The sequence below is a fragment of the Dioscorea cayenensis genome, chromosome 16 (genome assembly GCF_009730915.1).
Source record: "Dioscorea cayenensis subsp. rotundata cultivar TDr96_F1 chromosome 16, TDr96_F1_v2_PseudoChromosome.rev07_lg8_w22 25.fasta, whole genome shotgun sequence".
NCBI classification, from domain to species: domain Eukaryota; kingdom Viridiplantae; phylum Streptophyta; class Magnoliopsida; order Dioscoreales; family Dioscoreaceae; genus Dioscorea; species Dioscorea cayenensis.
The window spans coordinates 15,362,146-15,382,548 of NC_052486.1; the positions used below are offsets into that span (position 1 = coordinate 15,362,146).

At 43.9% G+C, this 20,403-nt stretch overlaps 1 protein-coding gene and 1 pseudogene across 1 annotated transcript; both read left to right on the forward strand.

Moving 5' to 3' along the window:
- Nucleotides 1-1,693: 1,693 nt before the first annotated feature.
- Nucleotides 1,694-5,945, forward strand: LOC120279616 (ribosomal protein S1, mitochondrial-like). The gene has a single exon (XM_039286539.1). The coding sequence runs from the start codon at nucleotides 3,932-3,934 to the stop codon at nucleotides 4,544-4,546; it is 615 nt and encodes a 204-aa protein (XP_039142473.1). The 5' UTR covers nucleotides 1,694-3,931; the 3' UTR covers nucleotides 4,547-5,945.
- A 193-nt stretch (nucleotides 5,946-6,138) lies between these two features.
- On the forward strand, nucleotides 6,139-6,456 carry LOC120278546 (annotated as a pseudogene).
- Nucleotides 6,457-20,403: the final 13,947 nt, after the last annotated feature.

A 20,403-nucleotide genomic window follows, 5' to 3' on the forward strand; every position in this document is an offset into this window, starting at 1 on the left:
GACTTGGGCTTATCTCAGGAGAGAGTTGAACCGGCTCCCTGGGGCAGAATCTACGGCAAAGGACTCGCCTATTCACATGACAATGAGAAACCTAATTATTATAACTAATATACTATCTGACTAACCCTCTATAGTTAGTTAGTCAGTATATAAAAAAGTAAGTAATAAGTAATAAATAATAGTTAGCCATAACTTATATTTGTAAAAAGTACTATTTCTTTCCTGCCGTACTTTGCTTGCTTCTTGCTTGTTGGTTAATGCAAACTTGGGATTCTTGCCTATACTTTTTCCTGCCTTGCCCACATTGCTTGCCCTACTGTTCTGGTTGAACTAAGGCTTTAGCTGAACTACGACGTGACACCAATATTCTTAGCTTACTGTCTGATTGGTGCTGACTGCCTTGTCTCGTGCCTGCACTTCTGGCTTACCGGCTTGCTTGACTAACTGACTATCTGACTACTAGGACTATTCTGCTTGGCTATCGGACTACTAAACACCGGGATTCTTATCTGTGCTAGCCCTTTCGGCCTCGCCAGACTCCGTACCCTTCAGAAAAGTTCAAACAAGTATTCTTGTTCTCTGGTTACCAGACACTGACCTTACAGCTGAAACCTCTATGCTTAAAACATATGCTGCTTACTCCATGTCTTCTTACCTTAAAGCTTCATAGCTCTCTCATTCGGCTTACAGCCTACCACTTGCTACCCTTACAGCTCTGATAGCTCGGCCTATTACTAACTACTGCTTCAATCAAGGTTACAGTGTACAGTGCAACTGGTCTCCGCTCTAATTGAATGCCGGTCTTGCTGACAGTTGCTTACCTGACCGCAAACAAAGCTAAGAAAAAAAAAGCAAAGCTAACTCTCTCTCGGTGCGGAACGATATGATCTTCCAACCGGGAGAAAAAGAAAAAAAATCTCTTTTTTCTGTTTTTTCTTAAATGAACCGAACTGGATGGATGACTTTCTTTCCATCAAGCGGACACCACTACACGAGATGAAGTTTCGCTGCGGACCCTCACTTCACTTTTTCTCGTATCGGAACTACGCGTCTTTCATTTCAAGCCCAGTAGCTCCTTCGATCCAAGACGAAACGAAACAACTCAAATTGGGTACTTCCCCTTGTATGCGGGCTACTGCGGGCTACGTTGGTCTGTGGGCACCCGTCTTTCTATGGTCCACTAGTCTGGGACTGGGCTTCTTACAGGGAAGGAGGCTACTACTTTGATGGGACACCTGCGAGATTCCATTTTTCGCCTCCGCTTGCTCGTTTCACCCCTTAATAAACAGAGAAGACTTATTCATATTCGAGGAGAAGCTTCTCAGTCCCGTGAAAGCTTCCATGTTGACGTACCTCCTACCTGAGCTGCACCAAAGAGGGCAAGGGGGATCAATGTTGCCGTAGCTACTAGTCCGAGCTACTATACTAACCCGAAAGCTGGTCCGACTACAGCGGCGGAAGTTGGCTTCCAAGACGGGCTTCTTTGTCTCCAGACGGGTGCAAAAAGAAGTCGAGGTCTTAACCAGAAAAGAGGGATTCCACGGCCCATAATGTAGCCGGTCAGCTTACGGTTGGGGTTTGTTCAATAATGGCTGGTGCTTTCCTCGACTTCCGCTTCCGGCTTCCACATCCGCTTCAGTGCTTGGGCCTTTCTTGCTTTTGGACTGACTTTCATTTTCATTGATGGCAGATTTGTATCAGCTCGGCTTGGAATTCAGCTGTTGTTGTTATGTTAGGTATTCCCATTGGGGCTTAGGGTTAGGGGGGAGGGGCTCGGAGCTAAGTCGTGTAAATCTACTACCTTGCCGAGACCTAAAGTGCACTAATTAGAATGGAGAGAAGGTTACCTCACCCGGCGCTTCTTTGATGATTTTTTTTCTTTGAGATAGAAAGTACGAAGTCAGACTCCAATTGAGTTCCGCACCAGGACTCAAACCATACCTCGATGATAAAGTGAAGGAGGGGGAATCAATTATTTAGAGACATGGCACCCATTCTTTCAACACAAGGCAATTGGATTCATTTATTTGGGTATAGGAAAAAAAAACAAATTTTTCATGCTGACTCTCTAGTTGAACTGCGGTTTTCATCATTTCTCGGTATATGAGCATTCAAGTTCCACAATAAAGGAGGCTGTCTCTAGCGAAACATTTTAAATGCGCGTATATTATAAACAATCCAACTGGAAATGGGATGTTCAGATGTAGGCAAAAGAACCGAACAATAGCTATTTATTTATGAGAATTTTGAAAGATTTCAGAGTCGAGGTTAAAGAGTCAAGATGCAGAGGAACCACCGCCCCAAGTGCCCTATAGATAGAAGAAGAATTTTTGCTAATTCGATTTATATATATAAGGCCGGTCTTCGGTGGCTAATGGTTTTACTTTTTTGGACCAAAGGAAATGAAACTGAGCCTTTCCTAAATGGAGATTGGGTTGATGTGAAGTCTTTATTACAGTAGTAAATTCTTTCCTTTTTTTTTCTACTGTCCCGTTTTGCGCTCGCGAGGGAAGGGTTGGTGAGAAAGACGGAGGTCAGGTCTGACTGGGTAAAGGGGAAACTAGTGACCTGTGACAGTTGGTATCAGAGCCAGCTTGTCAGAGTAGTTGGCTTGTGAAGCACACAATGTCGACCTCGGAGATTCTCATGACCGACAGACATGGCTAACTGTGTACTGTTTATTTAAAATAAAATTTCTTTTAGCCAAGCCAATAAAGAAATTTTTCAGTCATGTCCGAAGTCGTTACTAAGACCGCAAGGTCGGGGTTGAGTTGAGAATTCGGGAGGAGCATGCGGACCGCTTGCTTCGCCAAGAACAACCATTGGTTGTAGCATTTTTTATCAATAGGAAGAGGAGAAGTTCGTTAGGAAATTTTTACATGCCACGACGATCCATATACATATAGAAGGGAAGTTTTGTTGATGGATTCCTGTTTAGAATGACAAAGACGAACTTATAGAATCTTTTGCACAGGTCCAGATCTATCATCACTCTCCCCCCCAAAAACAAGGGGGATTCTTCTTTCAGTTCTGTCTTTCCTTTGCCAACTCGTACTCTTTCTTTAACGCATGACTTACTTGACTTTGTATTCCTTCTCTTCCTATCATCGTTATCGCAAGGTGCAATGATGAAGAGGATCTGCATCAAACAATGGAGGGATTGGCCCCCATTTTTTATTTGTCTCCTCCAGCAACTCAGGAGCCTGTTCCCCCTTTGTTGGAAATCCCCGCAGCTGTGGTCAACCAGGAAGACCTCTGGAGGAGCAACAGGAGGAGGCTGCTCCAGCTCATCCGCGTCCCGATGCGGATCGGATCTGGATCCCCATCCCGAGCTGCCTGGGAATAGCATGGAGTTTCTTCCAAGGCAGCGACAATCCTACTCCGAAACAGTTTAGGCGATCTATAATCGCCTCATCTTATATCATAGGGATGTGAGTACTCTTCCTGAGCCCGAACGACTGTTGAAGGAGGCTCAACAAATCTCTCAGATCAAGGGGGAAATCCTCTATAAACAGGAAGATATGGATAGAGGAGGAGGTTTACTTTGGAATGGAGCCCAATTCCTAAGGGGCCGATTTTTTTAAAGAAAGGCTCCGTAAGATCCTGAAGGATGGAGGGTGCAAATAGCACTACTCTCATTCCTTCCACAAAGCTAAAAGAAGGGATTGGTAAACCATATTATTTCCGCCGCGGCGGTAGGGGGGAAGGAAGGCGTAGGGCTCACACAAGTAAGTGCAGGACCCCCTACGGGCCTTTCTGAAGTGTGGCACGGCTAGGGAGGTATGGGAGAGCCATTGTGAAGTCTAGAGAGGCGGAAGCGGCAAATCGCTTCTAACGAGTTCCCCAACACTTAGCTTAGTAGCTTAACTCTTCTGGCGTGGCGCTGCTGGATGCTTCTGATCAATAGGAATAGGAGGAAAAATCAAAGCTTATGATGAGCATCTATTGGAGTCGATCATTTCCAAGATCTAATTCCAGTTTCTTATTATGTAGTGGAAACGCCTCACAATCTTCAGTTTTACGCTTAGGCTTAAGGGAAGAAATGTTCTTGGTGGATGCAGGACTTGGTACCCCCAAAATTTGTATGCAAGATGAGCTTACAGGAGTGCCAATCAACCGAGCCACCAGGTTTGAGAATAAGGTGGGATCCCTGAATGTAGTGGCTGGTGAATCACTGAAAAAAAAGCGGATTTTTGAGAGATTCTTCATCGATCTAGTGGCCGGTGAATCACTGATCAAAGAGCGAGCAGCCGCCAGGTTTAATGATTTTGTGGGATCTCTGGATGTAGTGGCTGGTGAACCGCTTCTTCTTCTTCCACGAAGATTCAGACAAAAGCGAGCTTGGATGGAACTGAAGAAGATTTGGCGAACGAAGAAAAAGGTCAATGGGTTTATTATTGACAAAGTAAAAGGAGGTTATTCAGTAGCCATCGCAGGTTTCATTACTTTTCTTCCATTCTGTCCTCTCATAACTCAAAGGATAGCGAATAATAGATTCACCATTGAGAGCATTAACCCCAAAAGGACGAATATTGTGGTGTTATAAGAGCGGCAGATCAAACAAGAAAAGAACTTTCTGAGAAAAAAAAAATCCTATGTTCCTCCGACCGGGCGGGTAGAGGGACAGAACGATGAAGCAGATACTTGGGCGCTAGTGATAGTCCAGGCAGGATGAGTCAGCAGAAGCGATTGATCGACGGGACGGAGGATATTTTTGAGAAATTCTCAACTTGACCTTTAGCCCAAGCGTTATATTTGGTTATTTACTAAAATCCCCTTTTGGGGAGAAGGTTGGATTGTTAGTGTGGACGATTTAGAAGATCTAATTGGAGGGCATGTATGGTTAGGTTCCATTTGTATACTTGGCGGAATTTGGCATATCTTAACCAAACCCTTTGCATGGGCTCACCGTGCATTTGTAAGGTCTGGAGAGGCTTACTTGTCTTATAGTTTAGGTGCTTTATCTGTCTTTGGTTTCATCGCTTGTTGTTTCATCTGGTTAAATAATACCGCTGAGTTTGACGGGCCCACCGGGCCAGAAGCTTCTCAAGCTCAAGCATTGACTTTTCTAGTTAGAGACCAACGTCTTGGGGCTAACGTGGGATCTGCTCAAGGACCTACTGGTTTAGGTAAATATCTCATGCCTTCCCCGACTGGAGAGGTTCTTTTTTGCATCAAAACAATGCGCTTTTAAAAAATATAATGGTCGGAAAAAATGAAAAAAAGTTGAAATTCGCGAAAATTGATGCAAAAAAGACAAAACGGGATTGGATTTCCGGAAGAAAGGTTAGATACCTGCTTGTATTTTTTTTTGAAATGGGATGGTCTTCAAACTCCCGAGATGCAGTCTAGACTGCGGGCTCTCCCCTTTCTGACTGGACTGACTCGGGGAAGGCTCAATTTGACCTCCTCCGGAGCATGCTTCACAGCCACTCATTCGTCCTGACCAAAGAGTAGAATCTATCTCTCAGCGATTCCTTTCTCCGCTAATCACCCCTTCCCAACCAGCCCCCCCGATCGATCGTCGGTTGATCGGCGATAGGGGTTGAGATGGTTCGAAGTTGTCGGAACGAATCGTTTGTTTGCTTTATCGAACAAAGCTTGATTAGGGGGTCGTCGATTAGCCCCCTATTTTCAACCATTACAGCTGGTGTTGACCAGCTTTTCGATACGGACGGACACGAAGAAAAACGCAGGCAGCGGAAATGCAAAAGAGAAGAACAAAGATTCCCGACCCTAATGACTCAACCACAAATCTGTTGAATGAAGGGGGATTGCTTACTCTCAGCCACTAGTTAGAAGGAAATCCCTTGACTGAGCATAAGCTCAGTCAAGTGAGGCGGGTGGAGATTCCATTCGAAGTAACATAACAGGATTCGTTAATGCACCATCTTCAAAAAAAAGCGGGATCCGGAGTTTTCGAGAAAAGGTCCCATCCGTCAATATCATGATTGGGTCGACCAGGCCCAGATCATAAGTGAAAATATCATGATCGGGTCGACCAGGTCAGGCCCGATCATGAGTGAATAGAAAATCTAAAACGTACATTGCTGTTCCAGCGGAAATACTTGGTTTAATTCTACCACTTCTACTAGGAGTAGCCTTTTTAGTGCTAGCTGAACGTAAAAGTAATGGCTTTTTGTGCAACGTCGAAAGGGTCCTGATGTAGTGGGATCGTTCGGATTGTTACAACCTCTAGCAGATGGTTCGAAATTTGATTCTAAAAAGAACCTATTTCACCAAAGTAGTGCTAATTTATCCCTTTTTTAGAATGGCTCCTGTGGCTACATTTATGTTAAGTCTGGTCGCTTGGGCCGTTGTACCATTTGATTATTGTATGGTATTGTCAGATCCGAACATAGGGCTACTTTATTTGTTTGCCATATCTTCGCTAGGTGTTTATGGAATTATTATAGCGGGTTGGTCTAGTAATTAGGGGGGCGGCCGTTCGGTCGCCTATGATGAACGGACCAATTGGTCAAAAAGGTTTGTGCCGCAGGTGTTGAACGATCTACTCTACACGGGTGTGGGCTTACAGGGGCTAGGGGCTCATAAACCCTTTCTTTCATCAAGAGGGCCCTGGTCGGTCACTTTTCCGGGCCGGGATCGAGAAGTGGAAGTCATAAAAAAGAGATCTTTCTCTTCGCACCTCAGATCAAGAGGAAAGGTAGCTTGTCAAGCTGGCCTATATCTTCAATATTATAGCTGTCTTTTAACCGGCTGTTCTTCTTTGTCAACGCTACTAAGGACCCCTAGGTTCGCCTACTTGATGAATGAAAGAACATGAGAAAGGGTAATAAAAAAAGGAAAAGGCGACGAAAGCCCACTACAGTACAGTCGAAGTCAGCGGCTGAGTTAGCCTAGCCTCGCCTACTAAAAAGAAAGAAATAGTAGGCGAGCGAGTTAGCGAAGACGCTTAGGCTTATAGATAAGAGAGCGTCGGTGCGTAGCCTTCATTCTACTACGCTACGCAAAGTCACTTAGCTCGACCTTAATTTTCTTTAGTAAAAGGGGGGGCACTACATAGAAGAACCGCTGTTCGCTTACTTTACTAAGGTATAACCTTTCGCTCCCCGGGGAAAAGCCGCTTCGCACCACTGATAGACTACTAAAGATTCAATTTAAAAGGCGCTACTTTGTTTCGCAAGCCTTTGTCATTGTCAGTCAACTAAGTAGGTCGAACAGCCCCCTGCGAATCCGTAAATCTAAGGAGCATGCCGCAAAATAATGGATGGTCCCCTATGCATTTCATTCTTTCTGGAACGGATCGAATGAAAGTACCTTACCCCCCATCATGGTGAACCTCTCCTTGTGATCGGGATGAGGTAGATGCCTCCCAGCCGGGGGGCGGATCGAATCGGAGTTTCCTTAGGTAGCCACCGACCTACAGTTATCCTTAAACTTCCGTGCTTGGTGGAGAAGAAGCGAACAAAGGTACGCTCGCTTGCTGTCTTGTTCTCTGCCGCAGACTGGGATCGCTCGCCAGCTAGGCCCTCTAGAAGAAAGTTGGAGCAACATTCATTGTATGAGAACATATTACCCATTTTCGGGGACAAGGGGCGGAACGACCTCTCGATCTACTTACTGCAGCCCAGGACGGGCGTCGTCATCTAGGCCTTCCCTGTTGCTCTGATCTCCCCTACGCTTAGGACGTTGTCTGGGACAAGAGCCATAGTTAGTTGTTGCTTCCATTTGGTTGTTTTTTTCTCGTTGTTGATACCGGCAAGACCCAGCCAGATTATGATGTCTGCTGGTTGGTAGTGAGAGGACTCTTAGTACCCACAAAAAAAGGGGCGCTGGTGAAAAATCAATCATTTGATTCAGTTTCATGCTCTCCCTAGCAGCAGGAAAGGAGTCTATCTATCTGCCTAGCTTTGGTAGATTTCCCCCAATGCAATTCAAAAATGGAAATTCCAAGAATGCCTGAGGTGGATAAGTCCGACGACTCAGCAGCAGTGCGGAATTGACTTTATCGTCCGGTGGATCTGATATATAGTTAGGGGCAATACATACCAAAAGGTTCGAAGAAGGAAGGCGCATTAGAGTATATAACCAACCCACCCTTCTGTTCAAGACCACGAAAGCAAAAAGGACTTTTAAGGATTGAAGTTAACAAACTAAAAAACGGATTCATGGCTCATAGTGATTGGTACTCGTTTGGCGCATACCTACGCGACCCTTTTTTAGGTCAGCAAACGCATAGGCCGGCAAAGACATGCACCCCATGGGAATACATTGATGCACCCACATGGAAATTGAGGCTAAGGTTTGATGGTTCCTGCCTTTGGCCGGGAAAAGAATGGGTTTTCTTCTATTATATGAAGCTAATCTAATGAAGTGAGGGCTTAACCCCCGGTCTTGGTTTAGCGGTTCGGTCTAACCAACTTTCCGGAAACTTTCAGCTATAAAGAAGCCTTCCATTATCAATTGTCTCCCTGAGACATGGTATCCCAATCTTATATATAAGATATCATATATTTGCTCAGATCCGTAGTAAAGTTCCCTTCTGCACTGACTGACCTCCTCTTTCATCCCAGTTCATGGGGAATTAGATAGAAAAGCTAGTGAATGAAGCTTTACAAATAAATCGTAATTTTTGATGGAAATGAGAGGTCGCTCAACACAGAGTTCCTTCAAACAACCGACTCGGTCGCTTCCCTTACCTCTGTTTTTTTTTGTTATATGTTGACTCTCTCCTTCCTGCTCCCTAAAACACAGAAGACATCCATCCGGCGTGTCCTTTTCCCAGTAATTTGATGAGATATCAATTCCCTGTCTTCAAGTGATATAGAAACTTATTCCCTTCTTGACATAAAACAAGCTGACCTCACACAAGAAGAGGAAAGGACAAGAACTAGAAAATATCTTACTAGGTATTGGATATAAAATATCTGCTACCCTATAAAAAAAAAAGTGACATTCCTAACCTTTCCCTAACTGGATCTCTTTCCCGAACTGTATCTACATCTCTTAGTAGGCCTGTCATGTCCCTTTCCCAATCCTTAACTGACTAAGCATACTTGCCCTAAGCGCCCAAGGAATCCTGATGGCACCTCCCCCACAGCGCAGATCTGGAGTTCGATCGTATGCTGCTGCCGCAGGTGCTGACATAGCCCCTGCATACGACAGGGCTCACATGCCTTACCCTCGACTTAGTTATTCTTCTGGTGATCGGACTCTAACGATGGAGCAGTTACAGCAGAGCGGTCCATGCTTACCAGTCCCACTACCATGTCTACTTCCGCTGTGACAGCCCAGTCCTCTGCGATGTCTGTGGGTCTCGTCAGATAACAATGAAGAATTGTCTCGTTCAACATATTCTGTGATGTTCACCTAGGCTCAAGATGCTTAATTCGTTCACCATGAGTAGTGAACTCTGTGACTCTCCAGGCCAACGTAGGATCAGCTTGTAGCACCTCAGTTATGTTCTTAGGCTTCTTCAGTTTCCCGCAATATAGTTTAGTTTCATTCTTAGGCGACTAGTTTACCCAGTCAAGACCTAAGGCTCTGGCCCTAACTTGGGGAATCTTTCGCAGATCAACAGTTGAAGAAGCCAAGTGGGAATCCAGACATGTGGAGCCTCGCTGTTAACTACCTGGTACTAGTCCTTCGCCCGCCTACTAAACTCATTGAGCCCGTGATAGAGCTTTGCAACCACGGCAACTGCCAAAGAAAGATTCTTCCTTAAGGCTATCCTGATCGCCGGACCCCATACTGAAGTAGGAACCCGCTGCTTAGGACCCGATGTGAGAACAATCGTTTGCAGCCAGTCAAAAAAAAAACTACCTTGATGAGTTCACGGTTGTTGCAGCTCTGAGTGAAGTGCTTTAGCGGTAGAAATTTTTTTGAAGTCAAAAACATTTTTTTGAGATCTTTCTTACTTCCACACTCCGCCTCTCCTTCAAATCCATTTCGTTAGGGAAAAAAATTCTTTTTCCAAAATCAAAGAAAAATAAAAATAGTTATGAAAAAAAACAAAGAAAAAACTATGAAATTTCTTTCAATCATGAATCCCTTTGCTAAGTTCGACAATTCTCAACTGTAAGAGAAGTATAGGTAAGAGGTCCGGCAACTTTAAAAAGTGGTGAGTTCACATCGATCGAATTCATTTTTTCATTATTGGTTGATGAATGGAATTAAGCGTAATTTTGAAGCTGGCTACACCCCTCAACAAAATAGTGTATTAGAGTGCAAGAATAGGACCATCGTTGAAATGGCAAGGTTTATGTTAAAAGGTGCCAGGGCTTCAAAAGGCAGAAGCAGTCGCTACAGCTGTTTACCTTCTCAATATAAGAAAAAAAATCGAAAAAAAGCGGTAAAAGTAAATAAGAGGAAGATAAAATAAGTTATGGTTGAGCTTGAGTGAGAAGGGCCTAGGGGATGGCACGCGACCCATAAGCTACTGAAGCATCAGTCAGAGGACCACCAGCCCCTATCTCTTAAGGCTTCTGGCTTAAAAAAAACAGGATCTAACTAACAGGGGGCCCGCTGAAGGCTGAAGGAGGATCTTCCTCCCTCTCTTCTTCTTAACTGATTGTTTGAAATAAAAGAAATCTTTCAATTTTTTTCAAGAAATCAAAAATAAAGGTTTTTGCAAGCTTTTTTTAGTGCATGTGCCATCAGAAAAAAAATGATGGCGAGGATTGCCCTCTCAAGGTATAAAAAAAAACTGTTTTTGCAAAAGAAAAATGATCGCTGAAAGAGGTTTGAGAAAACGACCCCTGCAGTCGTTAAGGAAACAGAAGAAGTGAACCTTGGGCCCCGTGTTAAGTTCATCCTCCTTTCCAAAAAATTTGGCCCCAGGATCTGATCCCGTTTTTTGAAGGACTCCTGGAACCTTGTCTCGGATATAAGACCTATGAATCAAATCAGGTGTTAGCGGAAAGATAAATGGGTGACTCTCTATGTGGCATGCGAAAAAAAGAAGCTAGGGCAGGGAGTGGGGGATAGGAGATGGAATCAACTCGACCAAAACATCTTTGTTTCGATGACCACTCGACCCTTCCGCGTCGAAGGATATTAGACACCATCAATCATTATTTGCCAAAATCAAACATGAGAAAAGAAAGTCCTGCTATATCTACTGTATTTTATCTAGGACCGGTTGCTTCTGATCCTGCTTCAGAGTCTGTGTCGGTTGATGCGCCTGAAACGGCTTCTGATTTAGCTTCTTCAGCTGCGGCTTCAGAGTCTGGTTATAGACCAAGCCCCTTCTCTTAGTAAGTTGCTAAAACCCCAGTGGTAACCAATCTCTATTCCTTGTCAGAATGCGATGTCAGACCAATAGGTGGGGAAATTAGGGCCGGCAGGTACTATGTTGATTATCATACCTTATGTCTAAAGCTGGCTCTTTCTGATGCTTGCCACTGCTCCGAGATGATTCCGCTTCCGATTTGGTTGGTTTTCAGTCTACCGTGTACTGTAGATAAAAGAATGCATGTTCACCCGGGCATTGAGTCAGGGCCCTATGCCTTATCTTTCTTAATGATGTTTCTATCCAAGTTGCTTGCTCTGGGTGCAGCTATCACGCTTAGGCTGGTTGGAAACAGGAATGCCGGAAGCAGTAAGGCAGCTAGTGGATGGAGTTTCGGCAGCGCAGTAGAGTGGACGTAGCATTGAGGGTGCACTGGTGGAGGCAGTTGGCCAGCTAGTAGCGCGCGGTTAGAGTCTAGACGGATGCTCTGTGATGAATTCTTTTTCATAGGATTAATTTTTTTAGCAAAAACTGGATCAAAAAGTAGATCAGAAGTCCGCTAGCGAGCTTAGGGCTAGTTGGCCTCCATCTTACTTGATAGCTCGTAATGGCTCTCGTCGGAGCATGTCTTCTCGGCTCTCGTTACATTCTTTTTGGTTAATCTCATTCTTTTTCTTTGGTTTCTGTATAAGCCAGGGGGCATTTTCTAGCCCGGGCAGATTAATGATTGAATGCGGTCGGGCTTCCGGTGATTGAGGGTCGATCTGTGTTGTGTGATATTGTCTGGTGAACATATGGGGCAGGGTCAAAAAGGACATGAAGAGGTTGCCGTTTGAGGGGCTTCGGCAATGTCTTTCTGTTCAGCATGTCTTTCTTATCCTTTTTATTTGTCAATCAATCTTGCTCTTGTACTCGTATTTGTATCTGGTCAGTGAATCTATCTATTCGACATGATATATGGGGGTGAGTGAAAGCGAGGGATGGGATTCAAAGTAAAAAGCAAGCAATGGACTCCTTCGTAGCCGGTCAAAAGCACAAGGTAGCAAAGTCAAAGCAAGGGACAGGGTCAAAAGTCAGAGATGGGAGTCTTTCGTTTCCCGGTCAATCGTTCCTAGTCAAAGCAAAGGGGCAGGTGCACAGTCAAAGTCAGGGGCCGGTGTCTGGTGAACACATTTCGTAATATGAGTATGGGTCTAGTAGACAAGGAAAGGAAGCGAGGTACTTCTATCGTTCAGCGTCGACAAGGCAAGAAGAAGAATATGCCAAAAACAGATTCACTTTAGCTTCTAGCTCGCTTAGTGTAGGGGCTTTCCTTACATCCTTTGATCGAGTTACAGTTTTAGGGATGGATTACGTGGCTGAACTAGTCATCCCGTAAAAGGAGCTATCCAACCTTCCTGTCCTTGATGTATCTCTCAGTCCGAGGTGGGCTCTTTCGATAGCTGGCTCGGCCGAACGGAATCACCGATCAAGAAGGGTCATTAAACCAACCCACCTCTTTGGTAGGGCCACGCTTAGCTTACTTATCTATTCCCACCCTAGCCCTTTTTGATTGGCAAAAGAAAGATTCTTTTTATGCCCCCTGGGGCGCCCTATTCTTCAAAGGGCTTTGAACCCCTGCCTCTGCAGAACCTATAGGGAAGTCCAGAACAAGCTATCCTAGAATCAATCTTTTGAGAGAGGCCCAACTAATATAATATAAAGTAATATAATATAAAGGAAACCCTACTAATAATAATATATATTGTAAAGTGCTCAAAAGCCTATAGTATTGTAAGGGTGCTAGCGCGCCTTATTTAAGTAAGGGTTTTCTTCGCTGCCTTCCCTTTCTTCTTAGGCTGCCCCTTGCTGTCAAGCCCGATTCATGGAGAACGTACAAGTTTTGTATGGGAAACCATTCTTTAATGATAGAAAGTCCTTCTTTCTGCACTGAAAAGTGGGGATATTCCCACTTTTCATTCTCTAATAGGGAAATCCTTGCTTATTGTCTACTAACAGCTCTTGGACTGTGACAGGTTGGACTACCGAGTCTTAGCTAATTACCCCAGACCAATATGTACTCTCAAAGGATCGTTGAACTCGCATTCAGATAAACGCAAAAATGAAGTAATTTTGTCAACACAGCCCCCGTAAACACAGAAATGGAATCCATTTTCCTCTTCCTGACTTGACCGCTTCTTTACTTGACTGCTCAAGCGCATCTTCTAGTTCTAGTTCTGGTTCAAGTTCGCATACTAATCTGCCTTCTTCTTCTGGGTTGGTTTGGCAGCGACATCGTGAACTTACCATTATTGTGGTTGAAGTGGTACCGAAAGTAAGAAAAAGCACCATAGCCTGAAAAAAAGTTTCACACTATTTGTTAATGTTCCTGATACGAAAAACTTTATATTAACTGGAACTTTAACATTTGCCTTCTCTTTCCCTTGTTCTGGAGCTGGCATTTCACTCGCGCTACCTGAAAAGAAAAACAAAGCCACCCCTTTCACTAAGCCTGCTTGCTAGAAGGCTCTACGCAAAGAAAGAACTGTGATGGAATAGTCCGGCCCGATCTGCTGAAAACCAATCGATAGAAGAACAAAATAGTAGGCCATTTCTTCTGCTCCCCTTTGCACCATTGAAGCTTATAGAGAATAAAATTGCTTTCTCTGGCCTGATTCAATTCAACATTTTCTCCACTCATTTGGCTTTTATTGTATAATAGCTTCGTGAATAGAAAGGTGGAAAGCCGGCCCAATAAACACTTTTATACTGAGTGGAGATTTCGACGGGAAGAAGTTGAAAGCCCCTACTCCTATAAAGCTGGAAAGATAAGCATTCGCTTTATTAGCCAAAAGCCGGGACCGGGATAGAGAGTTTTTATATGGGCCGTGTGAGGAAAAAGATTGATATAGGAATAGGACTGGCCATAACCCGATGTTAGGGTAAAAGCAAAAGAAAAATAAGGCAAACCAGTCAGGCTATCAGGGAGTTTGATTCCACACAAGGGCTAACAACTCAAGCAATCTGCCTTTCTCTGTGTTGAAGAAACACGGGAAGCAGAGGACCATTTGGCTGATCTGAAGAAGCTTTGCACAAGCGGAGAGGGATTCAGCCGAGGCGGAGGTTTCAAAAGGATATGGGGAGTTACGTCCGGCTAAGCTAGGCTAAGCAAGGGTAGTCCAAGCTGGGGGTTATTCATCAGGGGGGAGTCAAGGCCATCCAAGTCAAGGCTAAGACGGCAAGTCTGGCTAGTCTGGCAAGTCACAGAAAGGGGGGCAGTCAATCCACCTTGTGCCTCAGGTTGTTTTGGGTCCCTAAGGGAAACCACTCTTCCTCGGCCCTTCCCGTCTTAGCGGCACTATCCTTTCGTCAGCTTTCAAGGCTCTTCTCTTAGTTGCGACTCGTTTTGTCTTTGAGTTCTTTTTTTGTTTGTAAGGGAAGCCCTTAAGTAGGATTGGTTGGGGGTAGGTATAGGGGTTCACAGGGGCACACTCAAGACAACTCAAGTCCACGTCTTTAGTCAGGAAGTCAGGAGTTGTTGTCCCGAAGGGCATCATGGGAATGCCCGGATTAGTGGATGGGGTTCCCTTTCGAGAGGGAGGCCCTGACGTGAGGGTAGGGGTGGAGCTTTGTGTTCTCCTTCGGCAAGTTCAAGGAGAGTAGTCTTACTTCTTATACAAGTAATGGGGATCTCAGTTGAAAGAGGTGAAAGGAAAAAGAAAAGATAAATGCAGGAAAGCGGTAAGGCGGGAAGTCATCTTGTTCCTTCGGGTTGCTACGTCTAGTTGTTGTTGCTCTTCTTGCTTCTGTAAAGCAGTCCCGTAGGCGGCCTATTTGTTGTTCGAATAGGCTTAGTCGTCTTGTTGCTAGCTTGATGGCTGTGACGAAAGAGCGGGCAACATTTCTACCGATTCAGCAAACCGCAACACTTGATCTTGCCCTGCTTGCTGCTTGCACCGTTCAATCACTCCCTCAGGAACATAAGATTTTTAATTCTTTCATCAGTCTGTCTCTTGTTATCCCAAAGAGCTACTGCACTATGCCTAGCTTACGGCGGGAAAGAAAGGAGGTATTTTAGACTGTAGCCTACTTTAATTTAAGGTTTAAGGCGAGTTCGTCGAAGGATACTAGTAAGACCGAACGGAGGATAACTCAAGCTGTGATTAGGGCACGGGACGGAAGTCTCCATCAACTTATCCGTCATTGAAGAAGCAAAGCGATCCACGCCATAAACGTGTGCCCGTTTATGTTACCTCGCTGAAAAGTGGATCCGGGAGTATTTTTGGCATAGTACTGTAGCAAATCATTGTAAAAAACATTGTAGCAGTTGCTGTTCACAGCTGGCCGAAAATGACAGTTTCATAGAATCCACATGGGCGTGTGGAAATTATCCACGCCCGTGTGGAAAGTACTGCAGGGCGTGGAGCATCCGGCGCCCGGTGGAGTCATGCTATTCGACCTAATTTAAAAGCCGATTCAGCCCCGATTTTGGTATTCTTTTCTCCATCTTTTCCCCAACTTGCGAGAGAGCTTCGGCTAGGGTTTTGAGGGGTATTGGCTAGGTTTTTGGATAGCTTTCATCGGTACCGATCCGGCGAGGTGTATCCTAGGCCGTACAAAAGATCCCTTGCGACGAGTAGAGGACTCTCCACAAGACCATCGACAGACCATCGAGGGGGTTTCTTTATGGATTTATTGCTTTTAAATTCTATTTCTTTGATTTTACTTAGCTCCATGGAGAGCTAAACCCCTAGTTGGAACTCGGGTATTGTGAACCCTAGGATGTATTTGTTTCTTTGAACCTCTTTATTATGCTTTCAATAAATTGATGTTTATTGTGAGTTCCAACCTTGAATGCTTCATTGTATGAACATTTCCCCTAGAGTGACACTAGGGTTGAGAGTTCTTGTTGGTAACCTTGTGAGCGAGTGACACACCACAGCGTTAGACAAAAGCTAGGTTGGAGAGGGTTGAGAGGGTGAGTCGAGAGGTACAGGAGCGTCCCCTTTCCCCTCCGGTGTGATAGATTCTACCTACGTTCCTTGAGTTCTTTGCGGCCATAATAGTGTGAATGGTCTAAGCGATGAACTCGGTCGGGGAGCTTAGTTGCGGCGTGCAGCTGGGTGAAGCGTTGAGGTGATCTTAGTATCTAGTGCTCAATTGTGGTTAGGGACCTTTCACCTGGACCAAAGGGTTAGGTCTATAATTAGGAAGAGATTTATCACTTGGAATCCCTAGAGCTCATTGCAACTCTATCACGAGTGCGAGGTGTTGAGATTGTTCGATTTCTCCTCCGGGACATGTATTGAGTTAGGAATAGTTGACCTTAGATTTGGGACTATGTAATTAAGGATTTCCACGACTCACCATTGCATTGATTAGGAGGCATAATAGAGAGTTCTTGCACTTGAAACAATTATCCTAGGCGGAGCATTATCCGGGTACCCCATCTGTATCGATTGCCTTACCCCCCTTCTTTACTTTTGCTCTCTTTCTTGTTGCTTTTATTGTTGAGAATTGAATCATTATCACACTCCTTATGATTGATCTTTCACATAGCTAAGAATCAAATTAAGTATTTTTATTCCCTACTCCCTTTGGATTCGATACCCGCTCACCCGGGATTATTACTTCGACAAACCCGTGCACTTGCGGGATATACGCAAGGGGACCTTGTCATGTTTTTGGCGCCGTTGCCGGGGAGTAGGTGTTTAGAGATACTTTGCATGTTGTTTTCTTAGCTATTTACCGTTCATTCTATTTCACATCTCTTCTCTATCACCTTTCTGATTTGTTTAAAAAAAAAAATTTATTTCACACTTTCTTATTCTTCCATCATTCTCATTTGTTTTCTTTTGTCATGTCTTACTTTTTATTGCAAGGATTTTAAATGATGATTGAGGCAGTCGTTGCTCTATATTTGCAGGTCAAAGCTCTCGGTAAAAAAATTGATAGAATTGTCACTTCACGACAACAAAACATTCCATGTTACAACGCATATCATCCAACTGAACTGGGCTACCCAAACGTATTATGGGATAATGGTGAACAACATTGGGAGGCACCTCAAGAGGAATGTCAAACGGGTGAGATACTTAGAGAGGATGCATTTCAGTTACAAAGAGTATTAGCTAACTTTATTGAAGCATCCGATGTTTCCGTCCAAAATATGGAGACCACACGAAGATGTCATGAAGGCTTCTATAAAAACCTTGAGCATCAACTAGGAGGGATACTTGACACACTCTCCAGGGAACAACAAGTATTTGAGCAAGCAAGTCAAGTTCCTTATAGAGAAGATGTGGTAGTGAATGACAATGAAGAAGTGGGGCCGAACGAGTATGATGTTGTCGAGATTGAGAGGATACAAGAAGAACCGTTCATTCAATGTGATAATTGTTTGAGTGGACAGTATGTTTGTGAGCAAGAAATGGTGCAAGGAGAGTTGGTGAAGACATATTGCTTTCAAGTTGAAAGGGAAGAAAATGCAAATCCAAAGGTAATGGAGCAAGCATCTCTCTTTGGTATTAATCAACTTATAAATTGCAAGAAAGGGATTTTGGGTTTCGAAGAAGATGTGGGTAGGAGATTGAAGCCATCCAATGACCCACCTGTGCTAAGCTTGGACAATTCCCAACCCAAATTATTTCCGTGGAGGCCAAAGGTAAGATGGTTGGACTCTCCAACAAATATTCCACCCCGACAAGTAGATTTTTGGTTTAAAAGAAGTAGCTATGCAATATCTAGTCGGGAAGAACACACTCTTTTCAAGCCACCATAAGGTAAGGAAGAGGTACGTCAAGCTAAGTGACGTAAAACAAGCGCTTCTTGGGAGGCAACCCAAGCAATTACTGTTTTCCTAGTTTTTAGTTTAGTGTTTGCATGAATAAGAGCTTGAAAGTTGGTGTTTTGATTCTTATAGGCCATTGCTATGCTTTTCTTGTGGACCGTTGGTGTTATCTTATGCTTTCATGTGTTTTGGTGAAGTTTTGGTCATTTGAGCTATTAAACATGTTTTTCACTGGTAAAACTTACATATTAGGGCAGGCTCTGAGTGTGTAAACATGTTAAAAAAATTTTCTGCAGATCTTGCAGAATTTTCTAAGGCATCCAGAGAAAACACACGGGCGTGTGGAATTTCCGCATGCCCGTGGATATGCACTGTGAGCTCATCCAGAGAAGGCACAGGGGCGTGCGGCTGCCCCTGTGAACGACCATGCGACTGTCACACGCCCATGGGTAATTTCCGTACGGGCGTGTGAACTCCTGCAGAGTTGGGCGGTTTATCCCGAGAGCACACAGGGGCGTGGACTCGCCCCTATGGGCGATATTGTGAACCACACACGGGCGTGGGTAATTTTTGCACGCCCGTGTGAATCTCTTCAGAGGATCTCTCCATCTCGAGAAGACACAGGGGCGTGCGTTTGCCCCTGTGAGTTGGGCCTGTGAATATCCACGCCCTTGTGGAATTTTTGCACGGGCGTGGGTCTTAGAGAATTTTCTCGGTTGCATGGAGAGTCCACAGGGGCGTGCGTCTGCCCTTGTGCGTCTGGCACACGGGCGTGGGTAATTCCCACACGCCCGTGTGGATTTACAGATATGCTAGAACTGCAGGTTTTCTTTAAAATCTTTTCAGGTTTCTTCATCTTTTCACCCTCATACGTTTTGAGAACACATCCTTGTTCTCTCCTGACCTCTCATCGTCGTTTTAGAGGGTTGTTAATTGAGTTTTCCGGCCGTTTTCTAGTCTTTCATTCTCATTTTGTCAGTAGGCTTCTCTTTCTCTTCTCTTTGCCAATCTTCATTTATTTTGCAGCACCAGCGTCATCTTCACCAGCAACGGAAACAGATGTACTAGCTATTGACACCGACACTTGAGGCATGTTTACCTTCTTTGTTCTTATTTTTCGCATTTTATTTTCTGCGCTTTATTTTGGATTGGTATATTCGGAAAGGATTTTCCTTCTGAGTTTATTTTCATTTTGTGGTCTCGAGTTGTATTCATTGCTCTATCTTTTGTATACTCGAGTTGTTTTTATTTTATTGAGCTTCACTAACCCCCCCCCTTCGTGTATGCGTGCAAATGGTCTTGTCTTCTTGGGAATTGAGACTTTGTCATGGGCACGGCCAAGGTGCTTCGTCACTTGCACGTGTGAGCTTCACAACCCGTCGGAACACTACTCCCATGGAATTAGCTTCATCAAATGCAACACTAGGAGTCAGGGGAGTATTGTTTTGATTGCTTCTCCCACATTTGCTTTTGAAGGATGTATATTTTGAGTGAGCATGCATGTGTACATTGGGGACAATGTACAACTTAAGTGTGGGGGGGAGTTTCATAGTGCACACATCTTTTCTATTGTTCTTGATTGTTATATGCTCACATAGCCAATGGCGGTTCACCTTAGTTGCAAGCATTGTATTCTTGAGTTTAGGAGAATTTCTAACATTGAATGTTTTCATGCTCTAGTTCTCACTCTTTAAACTCTATTGGAAACTCAAGTTTGATGTTAAAGGGACTAGTTATAGTTGTTTCTTGTGCAAATTCTGAAAAAAAAATTGGAAAATACAAAGAAAAAGAAACAAAATAGTTTTATTGTGCTTGTTGGGTGGAAAGAGCTACCACCTATGAAGTATGAAGCTCCTCTCATAAGTTAGATACTAGCTATGCCCTAATGAGAGAAAGAGCTATCTCATAGAATGAGTGAAAGCTACCACTCCGGTAGAAAGAGCTACCACCTCGAAAGTGTGAAAGCCACCTTAGCGGCCGCTTTGGAAAGTGCTACCTTATAGGATGTGTGAAGCTACTACTATCTTTGAAATTGTTGTCACTTTTGTAGATAAATAAGTCCCTTGTACTTAGAATTTTGAGGAGTATACCTTGGGTTGTTTTGAGTGAGTTCACACACGTACACGATTTCGGGTTTGTTGTCCTTTTTTATTTATTCAAGTTTTTAGCTAGAGCTTTGATTTTTTGTTTTTAATGTTGAAATTTCCCTTACTTGTAGAATGCTCTCTTTGTATACTTTGGTGAACCTAAGGCCAAGCACTTTCAATATTTTTTTTATTGATGCACAGAATGTTTAATTTTTGCTTGAGGACAAGCAAAAGCTTAAGTGTGGGGGAGTTTGATAAGTGCTTGTGTGATATGAATGCGAAGCATTCTTTCCTTATGTTGAGCATTACTTTTCTCGGGTTTTTACATTAATATGTGTGTTTTTATGTTACTT